Here is a 21,929-nt window from a genome sequence, read left to right on the forward strand (position 1 = left end):
GTCTATTATTCCGTCCACTATGTATTCCACCTTTGCTTCCTCCTCCATGTCCACATGGCTGGCTATTTCGAGCATGCGGTACATGTAGGCCAAACATGCTTCATCACTCTCCTTTTTTGTTTCTTCAAGTTTCTGATGTACTTGCCTACTGTTGACTTTCCTCGAAAATTCTTTCACTAGCCCCCTCTTCAACTCATGCCAAGTCCTGGCATGACACTCGAAGCTCGCGAATATTTTCGCTGATCCCTTCAGCAGCTTCCTGGCGTAGACTGCCTTCTGCCCATCCGACCACATGCACGTATCAGCGACTTCCTCGAACGACTCGAACCATCGTTCGACATTTTCACCTTTGTCGCCACTAAACGACTCTAATGCATCTTCGACGTCTCTAAAACTCAGTGTCGAACCAACGCATGCCCTTCGACAACATTCGTCACGGTCCTGATACACCCTTCGCGTATCTCTCTTGTATCCTCTTGCGTTTTTCTTGTCATCTTCATCCTCACTTTCGTCGTCGCTTTCTTCTTCCGACGATATGTCGTTACCATCCATGGCCGCTTGTAGCCGTGCGCGTAATTCTACTTTTCTTCCCGTCGTTTTTAAACCCAAACTAGCGAGGCGCTCCTTCAACTCCTTCGTATTCATTTTCTCAACATCTTCATCTTCGTTACAATCACGCTCAGCTCTCTGTACGTTTCCTAGATCTCGTTGACCGGTTAGCTCTTCACCGCCCGTCGATCCCTTAGGACACGATTGTCCAGCCCTACACGCCCGATTCAGCCTTGCAATCAGCACTGACCTCGCACCCGATATAGGGAGGTTCATTCGCGCGAGCTTACTCCTCAGCTCCTCCATCGTCGAACCCTCTTCACCCGACAATCGCTCGTCCCCGACGTTTGCCATTTTTCACACTACACAAACTTAAACCGTCGACGATATCGTCTTTTACTGCACCGCGCACCGGTAAATTCACAACTAGCTCGAATAGCTCTGTTAAACCGTTTCGTTTTCTGTCTTGTCCAATCCCGGCTGAGCCCCCAAAAATATGTAATATCGTGATATAATGTGTTTACAAAGAGTGGACAATAGAGATGTTAATCAGACTGAAAAAGACGATTGTTGTTCAACCTGAACTATTCACGCCAAACGTACAGAAAACAGCGCAATCCACACTCTCTCGGCAACGCCACTCGCAACCTCTGTCTCCGCTCAGCTCGCACTCGGCTCCTCGACTCGCACTCTGCTTTTCGACTAACTCTCTGGTCGTTGCCGCATTCTGTTGTCTTTTTCCTAGGCACACCGCACACGTGTTCTGCAGGCGCTCGTGGCCAGGGTCACGTAGGTCTTTTCCACGAAACTATGCACTTGAAAAGACCGATGACACATTGATGGGCCCGACGACGCCTCGGCTCTCGCGACATTGTTCATAGTTCGCCCGATATTTCTTAGGCCTTTCGTCCACGATACTACATTAATATTAATATTATTGCCTTATTATTATTAATGTTATGGAACCTCTAGTCCTAGGTTACTTTCGCTGCCACGAAAGGATAAGATTTTCGAATTTTTTACTATTACGTGTAATTCCAGTTTTCCTGTTGCGCATGCGCAGTAGAAAGAAAGTTAGCGGAACTCAAATCTCGAACTATAGAGAGTTGAAAAGTAGTAAAAGTAAAAAAGCACGAATAACATTTGTATTTGTGCTGGATTAAGTTTGATAATTGAAAATTGAGTTTGATGATAACATTTTTTTCGTATTCGCTTTGGTAAATATTAGTTTTATTTAAAATTGAACAAAGCATTTTATGTTTTTCAAATACGGTACATAATCGTAATATCGAATTTTGTAAACTGATAGTAAGAAACTCTATAATTCGAGACTGGAACTTTGATCAAGTTCACATTGAACGTAAACTGACTTAATTTTGTTATTTAAGCGTGTATACTATACGTGTTTGTTCCTTCTTCTCTTGTGCGCAGGCTATAGCTTAATTACTTCCAATAAACGCAGTTATATCGAATCAATGACCGATACAAATTTAGATATTAGGAATATTTAAACAAGAGATTAAAAACTAAAAAGTATTGTTTTTATACTGCATATGTGTTACGCCGGGCGACTCTCTGCCTGGCCCAGGTCACACACCGCGGGCCAGACGGACATCAGATGTCCGCTCTTCCGTACGGCGTACCCTCAATAGCCTTAAGCACCCGTCATAAACCCGAGTCACTTGCCTGCTAAGGTCCTTCAAACCAAACAAACATCTGTTTCCGAAGAATTTCTAAAGACTATGTCTACCACGGAGGGACAAGGGAAAGTTAGTTTTTCTCACGTACGCTGCAACTTTCCTCCCACTAACCACTTTCCCTCGAGGGCGGATAAGACCCTTCGTTTAACCAATTAACATTAAGCCTATTTCCCTCACTCTCTTAACTAACATCGGCACCAACAAATCCGATGGTCCCGTGCGCTAGACACACCCATCATTAGCTTTCCTCCGACACAGCATCGTCACTCAACTTCACTTCTTCTACATCGTTGGAAAAGTCAACTACTAAGTATACCGCTAATGCCCATCGGGGCAGTCTAAGCATAACGCGAAAGTCGGTCTCGGTATTGTCGAGCATACATTTCCTCTCCTAAATATCTTATAGTGCTACGTCCACTAATACACTAAATCTAATTATAAGAGCCCTGCTCTAACGTACATATATATCTTATCTTCGTGCAATAAGTGATTATCTATCTATCTATGCTCATCAGTGTAACCTAAGTGTTGGAAATATATAATTTATAATTCTGTGAATCACAGTGTTATACAACCTCAATCACCCCTATTATCTCAACGGAAATCAGGGGATCGATCAATTCGTGGTGTCGATTGTTATAATCGTAACGGGGATTTACGACCCCCGTTGACGTCTCTTCTAACGACTACGTCTCCCCGCGATTGGTCGAATAAACAATATGTACATATGCAATATGAACGACAGTTTGTGTAATAATATGTACCTCTCTTCTTAGTTTACTTTTGTATATTTTGCGACAGTTGATATTAATTTTATGAGGAACGTACTTACACTTTATCTTTGTAATTAAATGTGAAATGAAAGAAAAGAAATGACATGAGAAAAGGAAATTCGATGTATGAGTATATACGAATTGACGGAATTAAAATTTAACGCTATATTTAAATAGAAGACGTGAAATATCTTGTCATCTTAAAATAACTTGATCATTCCTATTCTTTTACATAAAAACACTTTTCGACTGTAACTTAAGAAACATGTCTGCTAACGTGAAACGTGCCAGAAAAAATTAACAACTTCCATTAAATTGGCAAATTTCTCATTAATATCGTAAAACTCGCGTTTACAAAGATCAGATCAATGTACATAATATACAAAACAAATGCAGAATATATAAATATAGCACATACGTTCTGAATTATATTCGAATTGGGCAGGGTAACCAAGTGAAAATATGTAAATTTCACGATGTGTAATGTACACTTTATCGAACTTGTAAGTAGTGTAGAAATAGAATATTTTACACGTAACAAAATATACAAACGACAATGCACAAGTTAAATTATTTGTTAGATCCATGTATAACAAGCATAGTACAAAAGTGTTTTAGCTTTATGTACTGGTAATTATGAGAAGTACCAACTTAATAGATGTATTTGGTATGTACCTAGTTAAGAAAACAATAAATTATTCTGAACAGATAAAGCGTTTAGTAGCTTGTGAAGTATGAATTTTCGAAAACGTAAGTATTTTATATCTAAGTAGTTAAGAAACGCGAGCAAGGGAAATCAAACAAAGGAACAAAGTTTTTTTGTTTAAAAATATTTAATTTGTTGTTCTATTATCCGAGGTTAGAAGCGATAATGTACAAAATCTGAATAAATAAGATTCTTCAATATTATTGAATTTTAATTCTAGGGTAAAGTAATATATCCGCATATTTTATTTATATACAATATGTATAAATAATGATGTGATTTGACTAATTTTGTTGAAAGAATATTTGTACTTTTTACGTAAAACTTCAGTCTTTTACAAACTTTCTTGTAATTAATAAACCTTCAATGTCCAGACTTGTTGCAAAATCATTTTTGCTCGAACGATTACCGGCGCGAGCAATCCTAGTGGATCATAGATTTGTGCGATGACTGAGCTGATTGATCGCTTTGTGATTCGGGAAGTGTCACTGTTCGTCTTGACCGAATATAGTATGGTATCGTCGGCTGAATCCCAAAAGACGCCGAGTGTTTTTAACGTGGATGACTCACCGAGATGTAATTTCTGGTTGGTGTCTTCCTCAGGTAGCCCTCGCAGCAGATCCCGATCGTTTGATGCCCATTTGCGGATATTTAGACCGGCTAGCTTAAGTAATTTCGTGAGATCATTCCTGACTGATAGGGCTTCGTCCTTCGTATCGGCTCCGCTCAACGCATCGTCGACATAGAAGTCTCGCCGTAGGATCTGCGCTGCTCTCGGAAATCGAGCTCCCTCGTCTTCTGCCAACTGTTTGAGACATCGGATGGCCAGATACGGGGCTGCGGATAGACCGAACGTTACGGTGTTGAGTCGGTAAGTTTCGATCTCTCCGTTGTCGGCACGCCACAGAATCTTTTGATAAGGACGATCTTCTGGACGTAGGATGAATTGACGGTACATTTTCTCGATGTCGCCGGTAAGGACATATTGAAATGACCGGAATCTCAATAGGATGTTTCTCGGGTCTTCTTGTAATTTCGGACCCGTATGAAGGGCGTCGTTTAGAGACATTCCCGTGGTACTTGAAGCTGAGCCGTCGAACACAACCCGTAGCTTGGTGGTGTCGCTCGATTCCTTGATCACGCCGTGATGTGGTAAATAATATCCGTGGTCGGTGGCGTGATCCGTGTTGATCTTCGTCATGTGACCCAAGTCTAAATATTCTTGAATCACAGCACATTACGCGGTTTCATATTGTTTGTCGCGTTGGAATCGGCGATGAAGAGAGGCGAGCCTGCTCATTGCAGTGGCCTTCGATGACCCTAGTGAGGAAAGCTTTTCGTTGAATGGTAATGCAACGATGTATCTGCCTTCCTTGGTTCGTCGGACATGGTTTCGGAAATGTTCTTCACATAATCGTTCAGATTCCGAAAGATGAGTAGTGGCCGGTCCCTCGCCGATCTCCCAAAACCGTGCGAGGTCCTCTTGCAGAGCCGTTGTGGTTGCGTGGAACGTATTTATCGCGGTTTGGGACGTGGGACTCCCCCCGATTACCCAGCCGAATCGTGTTTTTTGTAGACGTAGTTCAGGTTCGCCTGGTTGCGCCAGATTGACCTGCCCGATGCACAGCGACGCAAATGTTGATCCGGTACTAAGTAAGACATCGATCGGGTCTGGGCAATGGAATTGTGGATCGGCTAGTTGAATATTTCTGGGTAATCCCAGACTCGAGGGGTCGATGGGCTCGCTTGGTATGAAGGTCGATATGGCCGGGATAACAAGAAATCTCAATGTTTTCTTATACTTGCCGTCCGTCGACGTGATTGTGGCCGTGGTGAATCGTTTTGCCGTGGTGCTCAAATTGTCGAGGGCTCCGATCTGGATCGCACATCTCCTTTGCTTTATACCGAGGGAATTCGCGAGCTTGTCGGTCATGAAGTTCATGCTCGACCCAGTGTCGAGTAAGGCTCGGACTCGGATTGGTTGTGCCTGTTTGTTCAAAACCTTGATCTGTGCTGTGGCCAACAGATCATGATGCAGAGGGGTGTGGGCAGATGTGTTTGTTAGTCCGATCCCCCTTGCTGTCGTAGTCTCGGATAGTCAGTTTTGCCCCGGTTGGTACTTGGACGAGGAGGTTGGGGTGGTGTTCTGGATCCGGGCTGAGCGTGACTCGTACGAGGCATGCTCTTTCGTGCCTCTTGGAGCCGAAGATGTATGCTTCCGTGAAGTGTCGGATGTTCGCCTCGACTTGTGGGACGACCGCGACTTCGATGATCCCGATGGTGATTGTTCGGTGGAGGCTCGCTTGTGTGATGAACGACTGCCCGACGACCGACCGCTCGGTGCGCGACTGCCCGACGACCGACCGCTCGATGAGCGACTGTCCGACGACCGTGAGTCTACCTGGGTTTGTTCGCGGTGTAGATAAGTATGGTGTCGGTGACCGCAGATACGACACGAACCCGATGTACACTGTGTCGGCGAATGTCCTGTGCCTAGGCAATTTATACACAACGATGCCTTCTTCACGATCTGAAAACGTTTGGTCGCTGATTTGGCCTTGAAGATTTTGCAGTGTCTGATCTCGTGAGGTCCGTTGCAGGTCGGACACACCACCGTTCTGCTGGTTGTAGCAAGGGTTCGCCCATGCGGTATGGTTGTTCGCTGACTGTGGTGTTTGTGGGTTGACCCTTTTGATTCCTTCTCTTTAGAGAGGAATTGAGTCCCGTTCGCCCGTGTTTTGAGAAAGTCTATCAGATGCTGATAGGATGGCACCTTTTGGCGGGGCAGTGTGCGTTGCCATTTACGCAGGCTGGACGAGGGCAACTTCGACGCGATCAATTCGATCATCGCTATGTTTGATGTGACGGGCTCTTTTAGGTGTTCGAGCGCCTTTAGATTTACGCTGATGGTTTCCAACAAATCCTCTAGGGCTTCTGGAGTTTCCTTTTTGATTTCCGGATAGTTGCGCATCAAATTCCAATGGCGCATGCAGATTTGGAGGGGGCAATTGAACTTGTCCTTCAGTGTGTCAAGCGCGATGGAATAGTTGGCCTCTGTGAGTTCTAATGACTGGATACTCTGTGCGGCCCGTCCAGTTATAGATGAGCGTAGATGCTGGAACTTTTGGACATTCGTCAAACCTTCGTTACGGTCCACTATGGATGAGAACGTGTCGTAGAAATAGGTCCAGTTCTCGAGGGCACCGTCGAATTGGGGCACGCGGACCTCTGGAACGGTGGTCGGCTCTGGTTTCCGGCATGTCTCACCTATTTTTGTAGTCGACGGGGTTGTTGCTGATATTTGCTCAAAGAGACCTAGGAACCGCATGTCAAGCTCCCGATACTCTTGCGATAACGAATCTACACGCGCATCTTCCCCCTCATCTAACACATCTAACTCTTCTTGAACTTCGAGTATCCTCCTCCAAAGCTCATCGAACGAGCTGCGGCAAGATGTTAGGAAGATTCTGTTTGCCTTCCCAGGCGCTTCGTATTCATCGAGTTCGCGCCTTATGGTTGCAAGTCGACGGGCTAGGGCGCCTCGTCTCCGCCGTAACGTGCTGATTGGTTCAGCTTGGGCCATATTTGATTTTAATAATATGAACGATCTTACCTTGATCGAATGGACGTTGATCTGGGATTCGGTTGATAATCGTTACGATGCGGCGTGGGCTCGTGTAGATGCTGAGCGACGGAGGTGCTTCTCTCCGATGGCGGTTCCCTTGATCAGTTGGCTAAGTGGTTGGAACTTGGATTTCACGCGACACTGTATAGTCACTGGTCAGTGCACTTTTTGGCGGCACGAAATCCGGCTCGAAGGACCTTGTAAATTTCGACCAATTGCGGGGAGACGTAATCGCGAGGAGAGACGTCAACGGGGGTCGTAAATCCTCGTTACGATTATAACAATCGACACCACGAATTGATCGATCCCCTGATTTCCGTTGAGATAATAAGGGGTGATTGAGTTTGTATAACACTGTGATTCACAGAATTATAAATTATATATTTCCAACACTTAGATTACACTGACGTAGAGAAATAAATAATTAACAACTTGTCGCACGAAGATGCGGTAGATATGTACGCTAGAGCAGGGCTCTTATAATGGAAATTAATGTATTAATGGACTTAGCACTATGATATTTTTAGGAGAGAAGATGTATGTTCGACAACACCGAGAACCGACAAAAGATTTGCGTGAAGTATGCGACTCTCGCGCTATGTGTAGACTGCCGCGTTAGGCGTTAGTTTTTAGACTGTCTGTCGCTCTTTTTTTTAATACGGAAGAAAAGTTCGGTGTGGGTGTGCCCCTGTGCCTAAAGAACGCGGATTCGTTGGTCCCACTTTCGTTAGGAAAAGTGAGGGTAACGAACCGCGGTGTCGATTGGTCATGACCTGCACTACTGCTCGAAGGGATGAGTAGGGAGTCTCCTACCATCGTGGTGAATAGATGACTGTGTGCGTGAGAAAAACCTAGCTTGTTTTATTACAGGGCTATTCGGATTTTCCTAATGGGTGCATACCCGCTTTCTCCGTGTTTTAAGTGCGACTAATAAACCCAAGGACCTCTCTAAACCGACTGTGTTTCGAGAATATTTTTAAGCTTTAGAAATTCTTCAAGACAAACGGATTGAAGACACATGGCGAAACAATACAGGGAAGTGAAAGTTATGGTGGGTCCTTAGGTTTATTGAGGGTCGAAGTGACGTTACGCAGGCCGGTTGTTGTCCGGTCGCGCGGGCTGGCGTGCAGATGTTTTAGGCGGCGTAACAATAGGTTTCACGAATAATGAATTTAATTAACGCTATTAACAATGTTCCGGGGTTCAAACGAATCCACGGTCAACCGGATAACTCTTTACTATGTGTAGAATAATTTTAAACACAAAATACAATTGCTGAGGCACCGGTAAATTGCTCGATGTATCACTTTCCAAGGCGATCACACGAATGAATATCTGATGAAAATCTTTTTCGCTATACTACTGCATTTGTTTGTTATATGCTCGCTGGAAACATCGAGAAGGTTCCAATCGTTATTGCTAGGCAATTTCTGTCAAAAGTTTGTTGTATACTCTTTGGAAACATCGAGAAAGATTCAAACGCCGTTACTAGGCAGTTTCTGTCTGGAGATTGATTCCTAATACAACGTGTGTCCCATTATATCGACATCTCTAAAGTACAATTCTATGTGATTTCTAGGGAGAACAATACAACCGATCCACACCTTCGTCAGGCAAAACGTTTATCCCGTGACCGTGACTACGTTCGGCGACCAGTTGTCACCTCGAACCCACTTTCGCTTTCACAAATATCAAACAATTACAAATGACAATTGCTTAATTACAGTTATGATAAAATCTAGGCTAAAGCATTAGAAGGCTTCCTCAAAATTGCAAAGGGAAGGCTCCGGTTTTCCTTTCATCTCCGACATGTATAATACAAGGATATAATACAACCGAACATTTTAAACTTAGCCTATAGCGCGTGCGCGCACACACACGCACACACATGACACACATGACACACATGCGCGCACACACATGCGCGCACACACATGCACACACATGCGAATGATTTCTCGAACGATAATCCATTTATTTATATTTTTCAATATCTGTCCTTACGATTGCGTATTTATTTGTTCCACGTATCATATTTATCTATTTGCATAACTGTAGGTGACATTTTTTGTAACAATTTTGCTAATATTTCATAACTTTTTAATTCATATTTCAAAGTGGTAACAGGTGTTTCTTTCTTTTCAAGTCTCCTCCATATCGGGCTTATTTCTGGTAGCCACGCTTGCTTACAAAGCAATTTTATATCTGCACAAGAATATCTTTCAGTACATTTTACTATGTGGTTTACAATATCTGTATTTTCTAATAAGTGGTTGCTAAGGTATAATTTGAATATACCAAGTCGAGCAACTTCATTGGGTAATGATACGTATATTTGCTTTTCGAGACGCCTGAGTAAAGCTGCATCAATGCCCCTAATAACATATTTACAATAAATATTATCGTTCTATTATACTAATAATAATGAAGGAATACTTCAAACAACACAATAACATATTTGGAATTTGGAGAAATATTACGATATTTTCTACTTAGAAAACATTGAAATAACGTGATATACGTACCAAGGGGAATTAGTTGTAGCCAGAAGAACTACATTAGAATTCTCATTAGACACTAATCCATCCAATCTAGAAAGAAGTTCTGATCTGAATCTCTTTGCAGGTTCAGACAATATACAGTCTCCTTTATTTGTGGCGATCCAGTCAATCTCGTCGATAAAAATAATTGTAGGCGAATGACTATAGGCAAGTTCAAATAAAACCTGTTCAGTTTAACAAATGTATTATTCATTAAATATTATATTCGAAATTCCTTAAATTCATTGCCTCATCACGAATATGATATCATTTCGTTTCCCAAACAACTATTCTATTTATATATAAATGACGAAAAATAAAATCAAATCTTTTTATACCTAGAATCTCTCCTTCATAGACAAAGGAACAAAGAAACTTACATAGACAAAGCAACTTACACGTATATACTTCTCGGAATCGCCTCTCCATTTGCTGACCAATGAGCTGGCAGTTATGTTAAAAAAGGTGCAATGGCATTCTGTCGCGACTGCCTTCGCTAACTTCGTTTTCCCTGTTTTGTATATTTCTTGTAAACATGTACAGAAATGAAAAGAATACGAGTATCTTACCTGTACCAGGTGGGCCGTACAGCAAAATACCTTTCCAGGGGGAAAACGGGCCATCAAAAAAGATATGATACTTAAGGGGATACACAACGGCCTCCTTAACAGCGGTTTTACATTCCTCTAGGCCTATAACGTCATCCCAATGTACATTTAATTTGTTTACTATGATCTCCTGTGACGATACAAAGATAAAATGGCGTCTTCTCTATATTAAGTAAGTGTTACGTAATTTGATATTTGAAGCGTTACTGAAATCACGTCATCGTCGATATACGTTGGACGGTTTATCGACGGGAATTTTATCGTTTAAAAGCTTTACGATACGTATATTAATCGAAAATAACTTACGCATGAGATGTCCTCAGCAATCTTTCGTAATTCCGGATTATCTGAATAAAACTTTTCAATGCATTTCAATATCTTCGATTGCATGGATTGTTCCATTGGGACGTTAAATAGCTCTTCTGATGAACGTCCATCACTCTCATTGGGGAATATTGACGTCACTGTCATTGCGAGATTAATATGATTCGTATTGTCATCAGTTATCTTCTGCTGTAGATTCGTCTCTTTCACAGGCTCACTTCTCGCTTGTTTACTAACAGATTTGGCTTTTGTCTCAATACTTCTACAAACACTGGATCATATTGTAATACGATACGTTGAATACGATACGTTGAATACGTTGAATACCGTTTAATATCGTTAAATAATTTAAATTCTTACGTTTTGCTTGCATTTGTCACTTCCCTCGTCATTTCCCTTCCAGTTATTTTCTTACACAATATGGGATATTTTTGAAATTTCATCTTGTAATAATTTTCATACTCTGCAACGATAATTTCCAAATCGATGTTGTCGCAAACCCGATGTTCGGGAGATAGACGAGCTTCCCGGAATAATACATCGCTAACGTCTATATACCTAAAAAAATGTAGCTTTTAATTAATTATAGTTTTTAACTAATTAAAAATATTTTTCGCAATGACTGAACACTATAAGATAACCATCAAACAACTGTTTTATCTCTAGGTAAGACAGGCAAAAGAATGTATTTACTATATAAATCCTCGAAGATAATTTCTTGTCTTCTGCTTTTTAATTTCCAATTTTTAGATGGATAAGAATAATTTGAATTTATACTTCATATATTTGTTTATAACTAGTTAATCTACATTATCGATTGAGTTATTCTTAACTACTGAATTACCGATGTCGAATTTTCAAATTTGGTTTCGCCTTCTCTTTCCATGATGTCCACTGATTTCTATTTCGATTGGTCACTGACACTATTCAAAAGAATTGGAACTAGGAATATATTTTAATTATAATATACTCACCCATTGTGTTCCAAATAATCACATACAAGGTATAATATGTTCCGATGACGTTCCGAAATACGACTCTCCTCCTAATATAATTATTTTTTAATTACAATAATATAAGGTTTTTCGTGGAATTTTTTGTTACATTTGCGAATTCAACGAGTTACACATGATTTTTCATGAAACACGAACGTTAAAAATATTTGATACAGCCTAATTATAAAAATTGTTAGAAGCAAAAGTCATAGATACTATGTGCGAGTATCGCATGAAACGAACAGCTATTAAGAGAACTGCAGCAATATTACAAATCAAATAACAAAACACACTCGTCTGTGACGTGGAAATTCTAAAATCTAAAATCTAGAATATTCCTTACCTTTTTTCGCAGATTATAAAATATCTTATTCATACTACCTTGCATCGATAAATCACCGTTCATAGTGATACTTTCAAATCGCCTATCGTTTCTCAATGGATACGAGAATTTCCGTTTATTACTTTAAAAACAACCCGTCCATTACGTTTCTCTTAAAAAATTCTTTTAACTCCGTTGAAAACCGAGCATCAAACAAGAGACAAACGATTTGTTGTCATGGAAATGTTTGGTTCACACATAAGCAACGCACAAATATAATGATAGAATAGCTGAGTGTGTGTACTGTATAGTAAGATGGATGCAACATGGAAATAGAAAGAGAACACCATGTATAGATACTTCCTGTTCTTGTTTAATCAGGCATGCACACTAGTGGACACTGACGCTGCTCGTATACCGCTGTTACATATTTCCTGTACAAGTGCGCGTCATTAGACAAGGACGGAACATCCTCTCTCTACTTCTCTATCGCGTTTTTAGTTCGCTCACGCGCTCTGTACTTATATCTATTACATTTCCACCATAAGCAGCGGCCGTGCAGTGACTTACAAAAGTTCCGAACGGTTCCATCCTGGGCGGACGGTTAATTGCGTTCGGTACTTCGAGGCAGGAAGGTGAGTACAGAATCGCTCCTCTTAGTACTCTTATTAGAAGTGTTATCATCGAATATAAGTTTTTTCAATAAATTCTTATCGTTTTACAATCTTTCTAGAATACAATGACGTCAGCAATCGATCATTTTCGCGAATTTATTGTAAATTAATTGGGGGAATATCTGGAGTTCTTTATCGGTTTCGACTGTAAAATCAGCAACTATTCGAATTTTTCATTCATAATTGTGACATTTTCGACTCTTCCGTTCCCAAGACCCTCTTGAGAGATTTTTGGCACGTTCCATCACCCTTGTTAAACGAGTGCACATTGGTGGATATATTGATTTTAAAAACCAATACGTGAACGAGGTTTATTATCTCACTGGGACAAAGAAATCCGTTTTATTCGCGAATTTTCCGTGTTTCTTCTTAATTTTCGTGAGTGTCTGGCGCGGAGCATTATTTGAATGAACTTTTCATCGTTCAGATTATATTTCGTTTAAAAAGATTGAAATTGATGTCGAGAAGAAATGAAACAAGGTGCTCGGGCATTCTTTCGTTTCCCGGGGAAAGAGAAATATGAAAAAAACGGTCGTTCTTCCTTCTGCCATTTTCGTCCATTACCAAAATGGTATGACCCAAGTGTCCCGGGCCGTGAATCAATCAAGCGAATTTTGAATAATTTTTGAATAATATCCAGTTAATAATTTGTGAAACAAATTAATTTCATTTTATTGTTGGAAACAAATTAGTTGGATTTTTCTTTCTTTAGCAGTTTTTGCCAGAGTTGACCTGACGTGCTACTTCAGTTTCCATCTTCGCTTCTCGAAATTTCCAACGTCCTTGGTGTTGGAGTCTCCTTGCCCAGGTGAGTACATAGCTTCTAGATACTCGTCACTGTTCATCCTTACGAGCCTCTCGAGCTTTAGTTGTCAATTGTTATCGTTAAATGAAGAGAAGCTCGCGACAGATGTTATCGAACAAATCGTTTATTCTCGAAAAGTTCGAACTTGTTCGTTGCGTTTGAATATATATGGACGGACGCCATTTTTCATGACATCATCATGATTTGTCATGTCGTGAGTATAGCTTCTGACTACCATATGTTTGTGATTTATGTGAAATTTGACCACTATACCGTGATAGAAAAATATTTCCAATGAATTATAAATATTTTACATTGTGAATTATAAATATTTGTTACAAATTATATCGTACTTGAGGTGAAAATGAACCATATATCTGCTTATGGAATATGAGGTAGTAAATCATTCGAAACATAATAACGATTAATTAAGCACATATACAATAACGTTTACGAATGAATATTGCGAATTATTGTATGGCTTTAACGCGGTATTTAATGTTTTGATTGCGGTCTTTGAAATGGTATCATAGGTGCTGATATAATATCGCGCGAAAAAGGAAAGACCAGTGGTTAATATTGCAGGTGCACCAGTGCGTTGCGCTCGTCGAGGGTGGTTCTGACGCTGGTGCCGAGGAAAGGCGCAGAACGTGTTCGATCGACCCGCGAACGTAGCCTGTGCTCATACTGCGACAGAGTTCGTTTCAGTTAGGCTCAGTCACTGTCCGTTGACAGCGTATAGTCGCGTCGGCCTACGATTCCTTTTTTCTTCTTGTTTCTTGCGAACTCTCTCGCAACAGCCGTTCTATACGTACGCCGCCAGTATATCGCGTGATCATCGTTCCCGTTGCTTCCCTTACCCTCTCACGTCCTTCGAAGAAGACCTCCCTTTGGTTTTTCCTTGTTTGGAGGGAATTCATCGCTCGGACACATGGACTGCGAAGCACGAGGGTTGATCGAGGCATCAGCGTGATGTACTTTTCAGGTTTCATATTTTCTCTATGATACTTTCTAAGGAGAATTTGGAAGATATACATTTTTAGGAAATAAAGGTTTTTATGGAGTCATCGATAGGTTAGAATTTAATTAACTCTCTTATAACAGGTATTCCAATTTTTTAATATATAAATTTAGTTTCCTCTATGGTGTTAGAGAACATAATGCGGGCATTTTATGATATAACGAATATATTCGTATATATTTTAGATTATTCATTCGTCAAATTTCCCTAGTAGGCCGGCCTGCAGCTCGCATGCAGCACTTAGTAAAAATTTGTTTTGTTAGAGGTTGGCCATTCTTCTTGCTACAAAAATATCGTGAAGTCATATCATATGATAAAGCACCTTCTGAAAGCTAGATGCTCGATAACGAGCCTAATGATTCTCGGTAGTTTGTAATGTCAAGCTTTGAATTGGCGAGATCGCTCTGCTGGCAAACCGCCGTCCAGCGGCGACCACATTCTTTAACCACGTTCAAGGGGTATATCACGCTACAGAAACCATCAAAGGGTTTGCAAGTTAGTTGCCTTTTAGAAGTGGGGCAGTTGGTTGTTACATGTAATCCGTAGTTGCTGGCTGTTCTCCTTAGTCGCCATACATCATAGAGACGACGGTTATAGTCGCCAGTTGTCCTTGCTAATGGTTGCTTGTTGTCGCTAGTTAGTTCTCGTTATCGTTATGTATTCCATCAATCACGCGAAATTTAACGTATGGGATTTTATTCTTCTTTATTCTTTCTGTAGGGAGATTTTTTAAGACGAGGAAAATATAGAATATTTCAAGACGACGGTAAGGTTTGAATTTAAGTAACTATTTTATGATACAACAAAGTGGAAAAACGATTTAATTTTATAAAGTTTAAGGTAATTTTTTAAAAAACTTCGAATTTAAAAGATTCAAATAGATATCTTAAACGTAATTAAACCCTCCATATCGTAAGAAATTAAATGAAATTGCGCAAGAAAGTTGATACATTTAATGTATTATTTTAAACATTTATTTAAAAACATTTATTTAAAATTTAAGTGTAGGCGTTGACGCGCGCGCGCCATTCGAAGCATTTGTCAGTTCGTTACATCTGCGGTAAAAGTTGTAACTACGAAGAAGCTTAACATATGGTGCGTCTCAAGACGACAGTAAAAAGTATTAAGAGATTTTTCGAGATTTTTTCTTTTAAATTTCCAAGTACTTTTTCTATTTAACTTCATTTTTTTGCATTTTCTCACAATATTCGATAAATAGAGACGAAATATGACAGTTCTTAGTTCGGGGATTTATTGGTTCGAAACTTACTTCAAAAGTGTTTCTGGAGTTCGTGCGGTTAATACTACTGAGTACGACTTATTCCGTATGGCTGGACAAATCTTTGTTGATACTGTAAGCGTAACTGGTCCGGATATTGTCTTGTGGAGATAGAAAAATACACGAAGTATTGATTGAACTACATATTTTTTTAATTCTTTTTTAATTCTTTTAGTTCTTCATATATTGATAATAGAACGATATTCCGCTACTTTGAGCACAATATAGTAATGTTTAAATAAATAATAAAATTTACGCATTTCGTCTTCATGCGTCGATAAGAAAATGCAAAAAAAGTTAAAGAAAGATGATGCGCAGATGCGAAGTTTAGTCAGCAATAATATTTAAAACCTCTAAAATACATTGTACACATTTATTTGCAAATAAGCTCAATGAAATTAAACTGTAACTGTGTTTCCAATAATGTCTTCGATGTATTGCTCGCCATTATGTCGGATTAACAACTCTAAGTGATCGACCTTAATCACTAAATGGCGGCCGTGATTCAGTGGTATAGCTTTACATATGACGGACATCGCAGGCGCTTATAAGACGTCTATTGTGAAACGTTTCCAATAGCACCGTTTATGTGATGGTGAAATCTGAATATATATATATATCGCTGAAATATATATCGCTTATCACTTGAGTCTGACACGATCGTTTTTAAATAGAATCACAATTTTTTATTCTTTACAAAATCAGTCTATAAAGATTATGTGCAAATAAAATAGATAAATAGATAAATGGTTGTACAAACTTATAAAACAGATATTACAAGTATATCTAAATAAATGATATATTTATAAATTGTAATATTTGATCTAAAGTTTAAATAAATAAAAGAGATACTCGTGACTTACAATAAACGTATTTTTTTTTCAATTTTTAAACAAAGCAAAAGTGGATAACAATTTTTCAAAATGTAAAAATCAACACAATGGTTGTTTTCTTTAATTAATCAATAACGTTTAAAGTTAATTAATGTCCAGAGTGGTTTGTACATTTTCTATTTCGCCGTATTTCAACGTTCGATGTGTAAATAAAACTTGATGCCTGAAATATCGAAAAAATAATTAAATCCGATCGTTCCGTCGAATTTGCAAATTGTATACTCGTGTAAAATCGAGTGCGCTTGTGTATGCTGATACGAAAAGTGGTAGTATATTTTTCTTTTTTCGATTATCGTTATCACTTTTTGTGTGGAAAAATTAATTCCGTGAAATGGAAGTGCAATCAATACGGCTTATCACGAAATAATAGCACAACGACGGTACATATTGGTATTGACGTCAGCTTCACAAAATTTCTCGAGTATCGCGGTCGACTATTTGGGTTAAGAATTCATTTTCAAGATTCTACAAGCACGAGTATCTTATGGATATGAGATTTTCAGTGTACATTTTAATAACCATATTTCATATTGCATGCTGCGGTCCAAGAAAAATCCGCAGTTAATATTCTGCTAATCCCTGCTGCTTTTAAAGACCATAAGTAGTCGTCCGTAAGGTTTAAAAGATTTCGAGTAGATTTGTATTACGTATTTTATCTTCTAATTTTTAAAGAGAGGGTCGTGTTTAATTAATTGAAAATGACGAAACTGTAATGGGACATTATTATAAAATATTAAACGTGGTTCCATTGGGTACTTTTATGGTCTTTGCGAGATATATATGCATTATACGTTGCTATTAGCAACGCGTAGCGATGAACGATGGAGAGCAGTACCTTCGTTATCTCGTCTCGGTTGTGTACATATCAGTAATGCACAGTACTCGTACTAAATATCTTACAAATTCCATAGAGATTTTCAGATTAGTTTCGAATAATACCAACACGACCATGATAGTCACAGTACAGTATTAAATAGTGCCACTATGCATAATACACTCCTAAAATGTTTCTACAAATATATTTGTCCGAATATTCTTGTCAGCTACTATATCCTAGCCACGATTTATTAAACAATATATAGATTTAAAAAAGAATATATAACGACATTACTTGTTTAGGCTAGATTGGTTTAACTTGTATAGTTTTAATAACTGTGTAAGATCAAACAAGAACTTATCGTTAGTTTGGCGAGATTTGATTACACGAAGCAACATAATTGCTTTGAAACTCAGGACAGAAAACAATGTCAACCGGTAGACGCGTTTGTCTGGCGAACGTGTAACGCGTGAATAATAGATAGCGACAATCACGCGAACGCTAGTTACAGCTGACTTGGCTTACATTGTAGCATTCAAACTAGAGTATACGAGCCGTAAGCGCTATTGAAAGTTCAAAGGCCGACTAGTGAGCTTCATCCTATCTCATTTTTTAATCAGGCGATGGATCGACGAATCGTATTGATTTCGAGGATTATTATAGTTCTGTGGCAATTTTAAAGCGCGGTTTGTCTAATCTTGTCTCGTTAGCTACAGACTCTTTGGCGAGCAACCTGAAACTTGATCCAGTTTCGAGAAAATGAAAAATTCGTTTCTTCTCTTTGCTTCCCTGCTCCTTCTTTCCTCCTTTTTCCCTTTTTACATCGCATTAAGACCCGTTAAATAATATTGACTGCCGTGGACGCTGGCTGAGAAGTGCACTTTATAACTAGCTTTAAAATCACTGACGTCGATGAGGACAAAGGTAAGTTAGAGGGTCATTTATCTGAGCTGGTGTTATTCGACCTGAACTCTGCAGCTTTTCAGAGCTTCTTTCGTTTTTCTTTTAAGAGCAGAGATGTTAACTGGTCTTTTGTTACGTGTAAGAAGTATGTACTAAAGCTTATTTAGCACCAATTGGTTGCTCAAAGTCGAGATATACATACCTATTGTAATATCGTAGAATAATAAATAAGGAGGGATTATTGGTTCAGAGGAATGCGCGAAAAAGTAGAAAAGGTAGTGCAGAGTTGCATCGACTGTATCCTTGCAGAGAGAAAGCAGGGAAAACAGGAGGGGTTACTAAATACCATCGACAAGGGGGAATTACCGCTCGACACCTACCACGTCGATCACCTTGGGCCATTACCTTCTACAAAAAAAAGTTACCGACATATCTTTGTGGTGGTGGACGCGTTCACAAAGTTTGTATGGTTGTATCCCACCAAGTCGACGGGTTCTGCCGAGGTCATTAGTCGCTTGAGGAAGCAGTCTGTGAATTTTGGGAACCCGAGGAGAATCATTTCCGATCGCGGAACAGCATTTACGGCCGGCGCCTTCGAAGACTACTGCAGAGAGGAAGGCATACAGCACGTTCGGACTACAACTGGGATCCCGCGGGCGAACGGACAAGTGGAAAGAGTGAACCGGACGCTTATCCCACTGCTGACGAAGCTATCTGCACCAACGCCGGACAAGTGGTTCAAACACCTGGAGACAGCGCAGAGGTATTTAAATGCAGCTCCCAATGTAAGTACGAACGCTGCCCCGTTCCAGTTGTTGTTCGGAACACGAATGAGGCTGCGGGACGACCCACAGATCAGTCAGCTAATCGAGGACGAACAGGCCGCGGTGTTCCAAGAGGAACGAGATCAGCTGCGTGCAGCCGCAAAGAGACGGATTGAGGAGATCCAAATCCGAAACAAGCGGGCGTATAACAGGAGACGCAAGAAGGCGACAGCGTACAGGACGGGAGATCTAGTGGCAATCGAGAGGATGCAGAAGGGTCCCGGGCTAAAGCTGCATCCAAAGTTTCTTGGACCGTATCGGGTGATAAAAGTCCTACGAAATGACCGATACATAGTGCAGCGAGAGGGGGAGCACGAAGGGCCACGTACAACTTCCACGGCAGCCGATCACATGAAGTGGTGGAATGCCGACGATAGTGATGTAAGTGCGAGCAGCGATGATGAGCACATCTGAGGGCAGATGTGATTGTCAGGAAAGGCCGAGTGTAATATCGTAGAATAACTTTGATTGGAGATCGGCTGAAAATAGAAAAAAACCGTGTACGTCGTGTTTCTGTGGTTCGTTTACATTTAAGAGTGCCTACGTGACTAAAGGCACGTAGTTGATAGTTCTTACATAGGTATGAGGGAAACAATAGACAACGTTAGAAGAAGGACGGTTTCGCTATCCAAGGCGAATCGAAAAGTGTGCGTGTTGCGAGAATCAGAGCTAATTGAGTCGTCGAAGAGTAGAGTCGTTAGAGGTTTTGAGTCGTCGAAGAGTAGAGTCGTGAGAATTGATAGAGTTGTTAGAGAGAGAGAGTGTGTGTGTGTTAGATTCGTTGTGACGAGAGTGGTCAAATAACTGTAAAGTTATTTGATATAGATACGAGTATTGCATTTAGTTTCCGTTAAATATCGTTCTCTGTCCAATTTATATTTGTATATTCAATTTAATATTAATAAATTGTAAGTAATCGAAAAAAAAAATTTCTATCCTTATTTTTCGATATTACACTATATTATATTAATACGTTACAGAAGATTACGCGTTGGTTAGCTTATGAGAATTTATAGTGTGTCACAGATCACAAAAGCAGAATGACTACTTTTTCATAAACGATATATGTATATGAATTGAAAGTTTAACTATTACGCCACATACTTCTCTCGATAAACGTCGTCGAGTGCATATTGTTAAGGAATATTAGCCATTTGAATTCAATAGTTTCGAAGATACTAATGCTTCTGTGAAGTTTTTGCAGGCTGTTAATTTTTTATTGAGATACTACAAATTTTGAATAACTTCGATTAGAAATAAAAATCACATTACATTAACGCGTAGAATGTAACGTAACGTAGATAATGTAAATATAAATTATATTACAAGGAAATAATACGGGTAAGTAATGTGAAACATTCTGGTTAAAATTGCATCCTTTAAAGGCTAGGACACACAGTACTTACGAAGTAGATTAAGTACCAAATGGGGTACTTAAGAAAATTCATGTTGTCATTGTTTAATAAACATCTTTAGCTAATAGCTTTCTGCAAAAGCTGGTTTAAGTTATGCTAGCTTATTCCTTATTAATTGCAATTATATTGTTCGTATCTCCTAGAGGATTAACAATCCATTTTTATAATGGATAATAAAAGTAAATTCCTATTAGGTTGTCCCAAGTTTCTTTCGTTTTAAAAAGAAATGACAGATGCACAACATATTTTGTTTTATGTTATTCTATATTATTTTACATTAAATTGGAAAAAGGTGGATCACACGTAATTCAATAAAATAATATAAAACGAAAAATGTTGTACATCTATTACTTTCTTATAAAACGAAAGAAACTTTTGAAACAACCTAATATTTCTCTACTACGACGCTTTTACAGTGCTAAAATATTTGATAAAAATGTTAAGAAATTCTAATATTGATTTAAGCGTATCGATTTATCTGCTCTTCATATTTAATCAAACAGAAATTGTTAATTATGATTTCCACTTAAAAGCGGATTGCATATTATGAGGATAAATTATCAAATTCATCTCTAATATAGACATTAGAGAATCATTCATAGCCGCAATCCTGTTTACCGCTAACATTCCTGGTACTCAATAATTCATTAGGTGACTGCTTTAGCCGCACAGAATACACCTACAAATAATTAATCGCGATTAATATTCCATCGACTTTTGAAAATCCCTCATGTGATCTATTTCATGCGATGAGAATACGTATACATTGAGATTGCGATCGACCATCCTCAGTCGGATAAATCGAGTGATTCAAATTATAACACAAAAAAAAGTTAAAACTAGTTACATTATCTTTTTCAATTTTTATGTATTATTTGGCGGAAGAAACTTTGGTAATTGGTAAGTAAAGTTCACCTCCTTAATGTTAATGATTTTAATATGTTATTAAGCTCAAAGTTCTAAGGAATTTTCTATACATATATATATACATATACATAACTGTATGCGTATATGTATAATATACGTATAACAACCAAAGTTCAGCTCTCAAGTGTACGCAAAACTTTTATGTTCATATTACGCTATACCAGTATGTTTCATGAATTTGTTTGCTAACAGTATCGAAACAAATAACAAGCAGAGGACGAGCTATTCA

The 21,929-nt window shown here is 39.2% G+C and overlaps 3 protein-coding genes across 23 annotated transcripts in view; 1 reads left to right on the top strand and 2 right to left on the bottom strand.

Annotated features, from left to right (window-relative positions):
• Window positions 1-21,929, top strand: part of LOC126876591 (venom serine protease Bi-VSP-like) — a 76,305-nt gene that overhangs the window by 44,388 nt on the left and 9,988 nt on the right. The window lies entirely within an intron of this gene.
• Window positions 1-21,929, bottom strand: part of LOC126876589 (omega-amidase NIT2-A-like) — a 60,657-nt gene that overhangs the window by 32,401 nt on the left and 6,327 nt on the right. The gene's annotated exons all lie outside the window — the stretch shown is intronic.
• Window positions 9,305-21,743, bottom strand: LOC126876584 (katanin p60 ATPase-containing subunit A-like 2). Of its 14 annotated transcripts, none has more exons than XM_050639483.1 (9): window positions 20,765-21,743; window positions 11,800-11,870; window positions 11,670-11,726; window positions 11,186-11,383; window positions 10,808-11,096; window positions 10,463-10,664; window positions 10,274-10,404; window positions 9,879-10,078; window positions 9,305-9,728 (listed from the first exon to the last, which is right to left on the bottom strand). In XM_050639483.1, exons 1-9 carry the CDS (start codon window positions 20,804-20,806, stop codon window positions 9,368-9,370), a joined length of 1,551 nt encoding a protein of 516 aa, XP_050495440.1. In that variant the 5' UTR covers window positions 20,807-21,743; the 3' UTR covers window positions 9,305-9,367. The 14 variants fall into 14 exon arrangements, with proteins under 14 accessions (XP_050495440.1, XP_050495434.1, XP_050495433.1 ...); XM_050639477.1 differs by lacking the exon at window positions 20,765-21,743 and adding an exon at window positions 12,713-13,670 and having other exon boundaries at window positions 10,808-11,084; XM_050639476.1 differs by lacking the exon at window positions 20,765-21,743 and adding an exon at window positions 12,713-13,670 and having other exon boundaries at window positions 10,808-11,087.

Source organism: Bombus huntii, unplaced genomic scaffold, assembly GCF_024542735.1.
Source record: "Bombus huntii isolate Logan2020A unplaced genomic scaffold, iyBomHunt1.1 ctg00000084.1, whole genome shotgun sequence".
Taxonomy (NCBI): Eukaryota; Metazoa; Arthropoda; class Insecta; order Hymenoptera; family Apidae; genus Bombus; species Bombus huntii.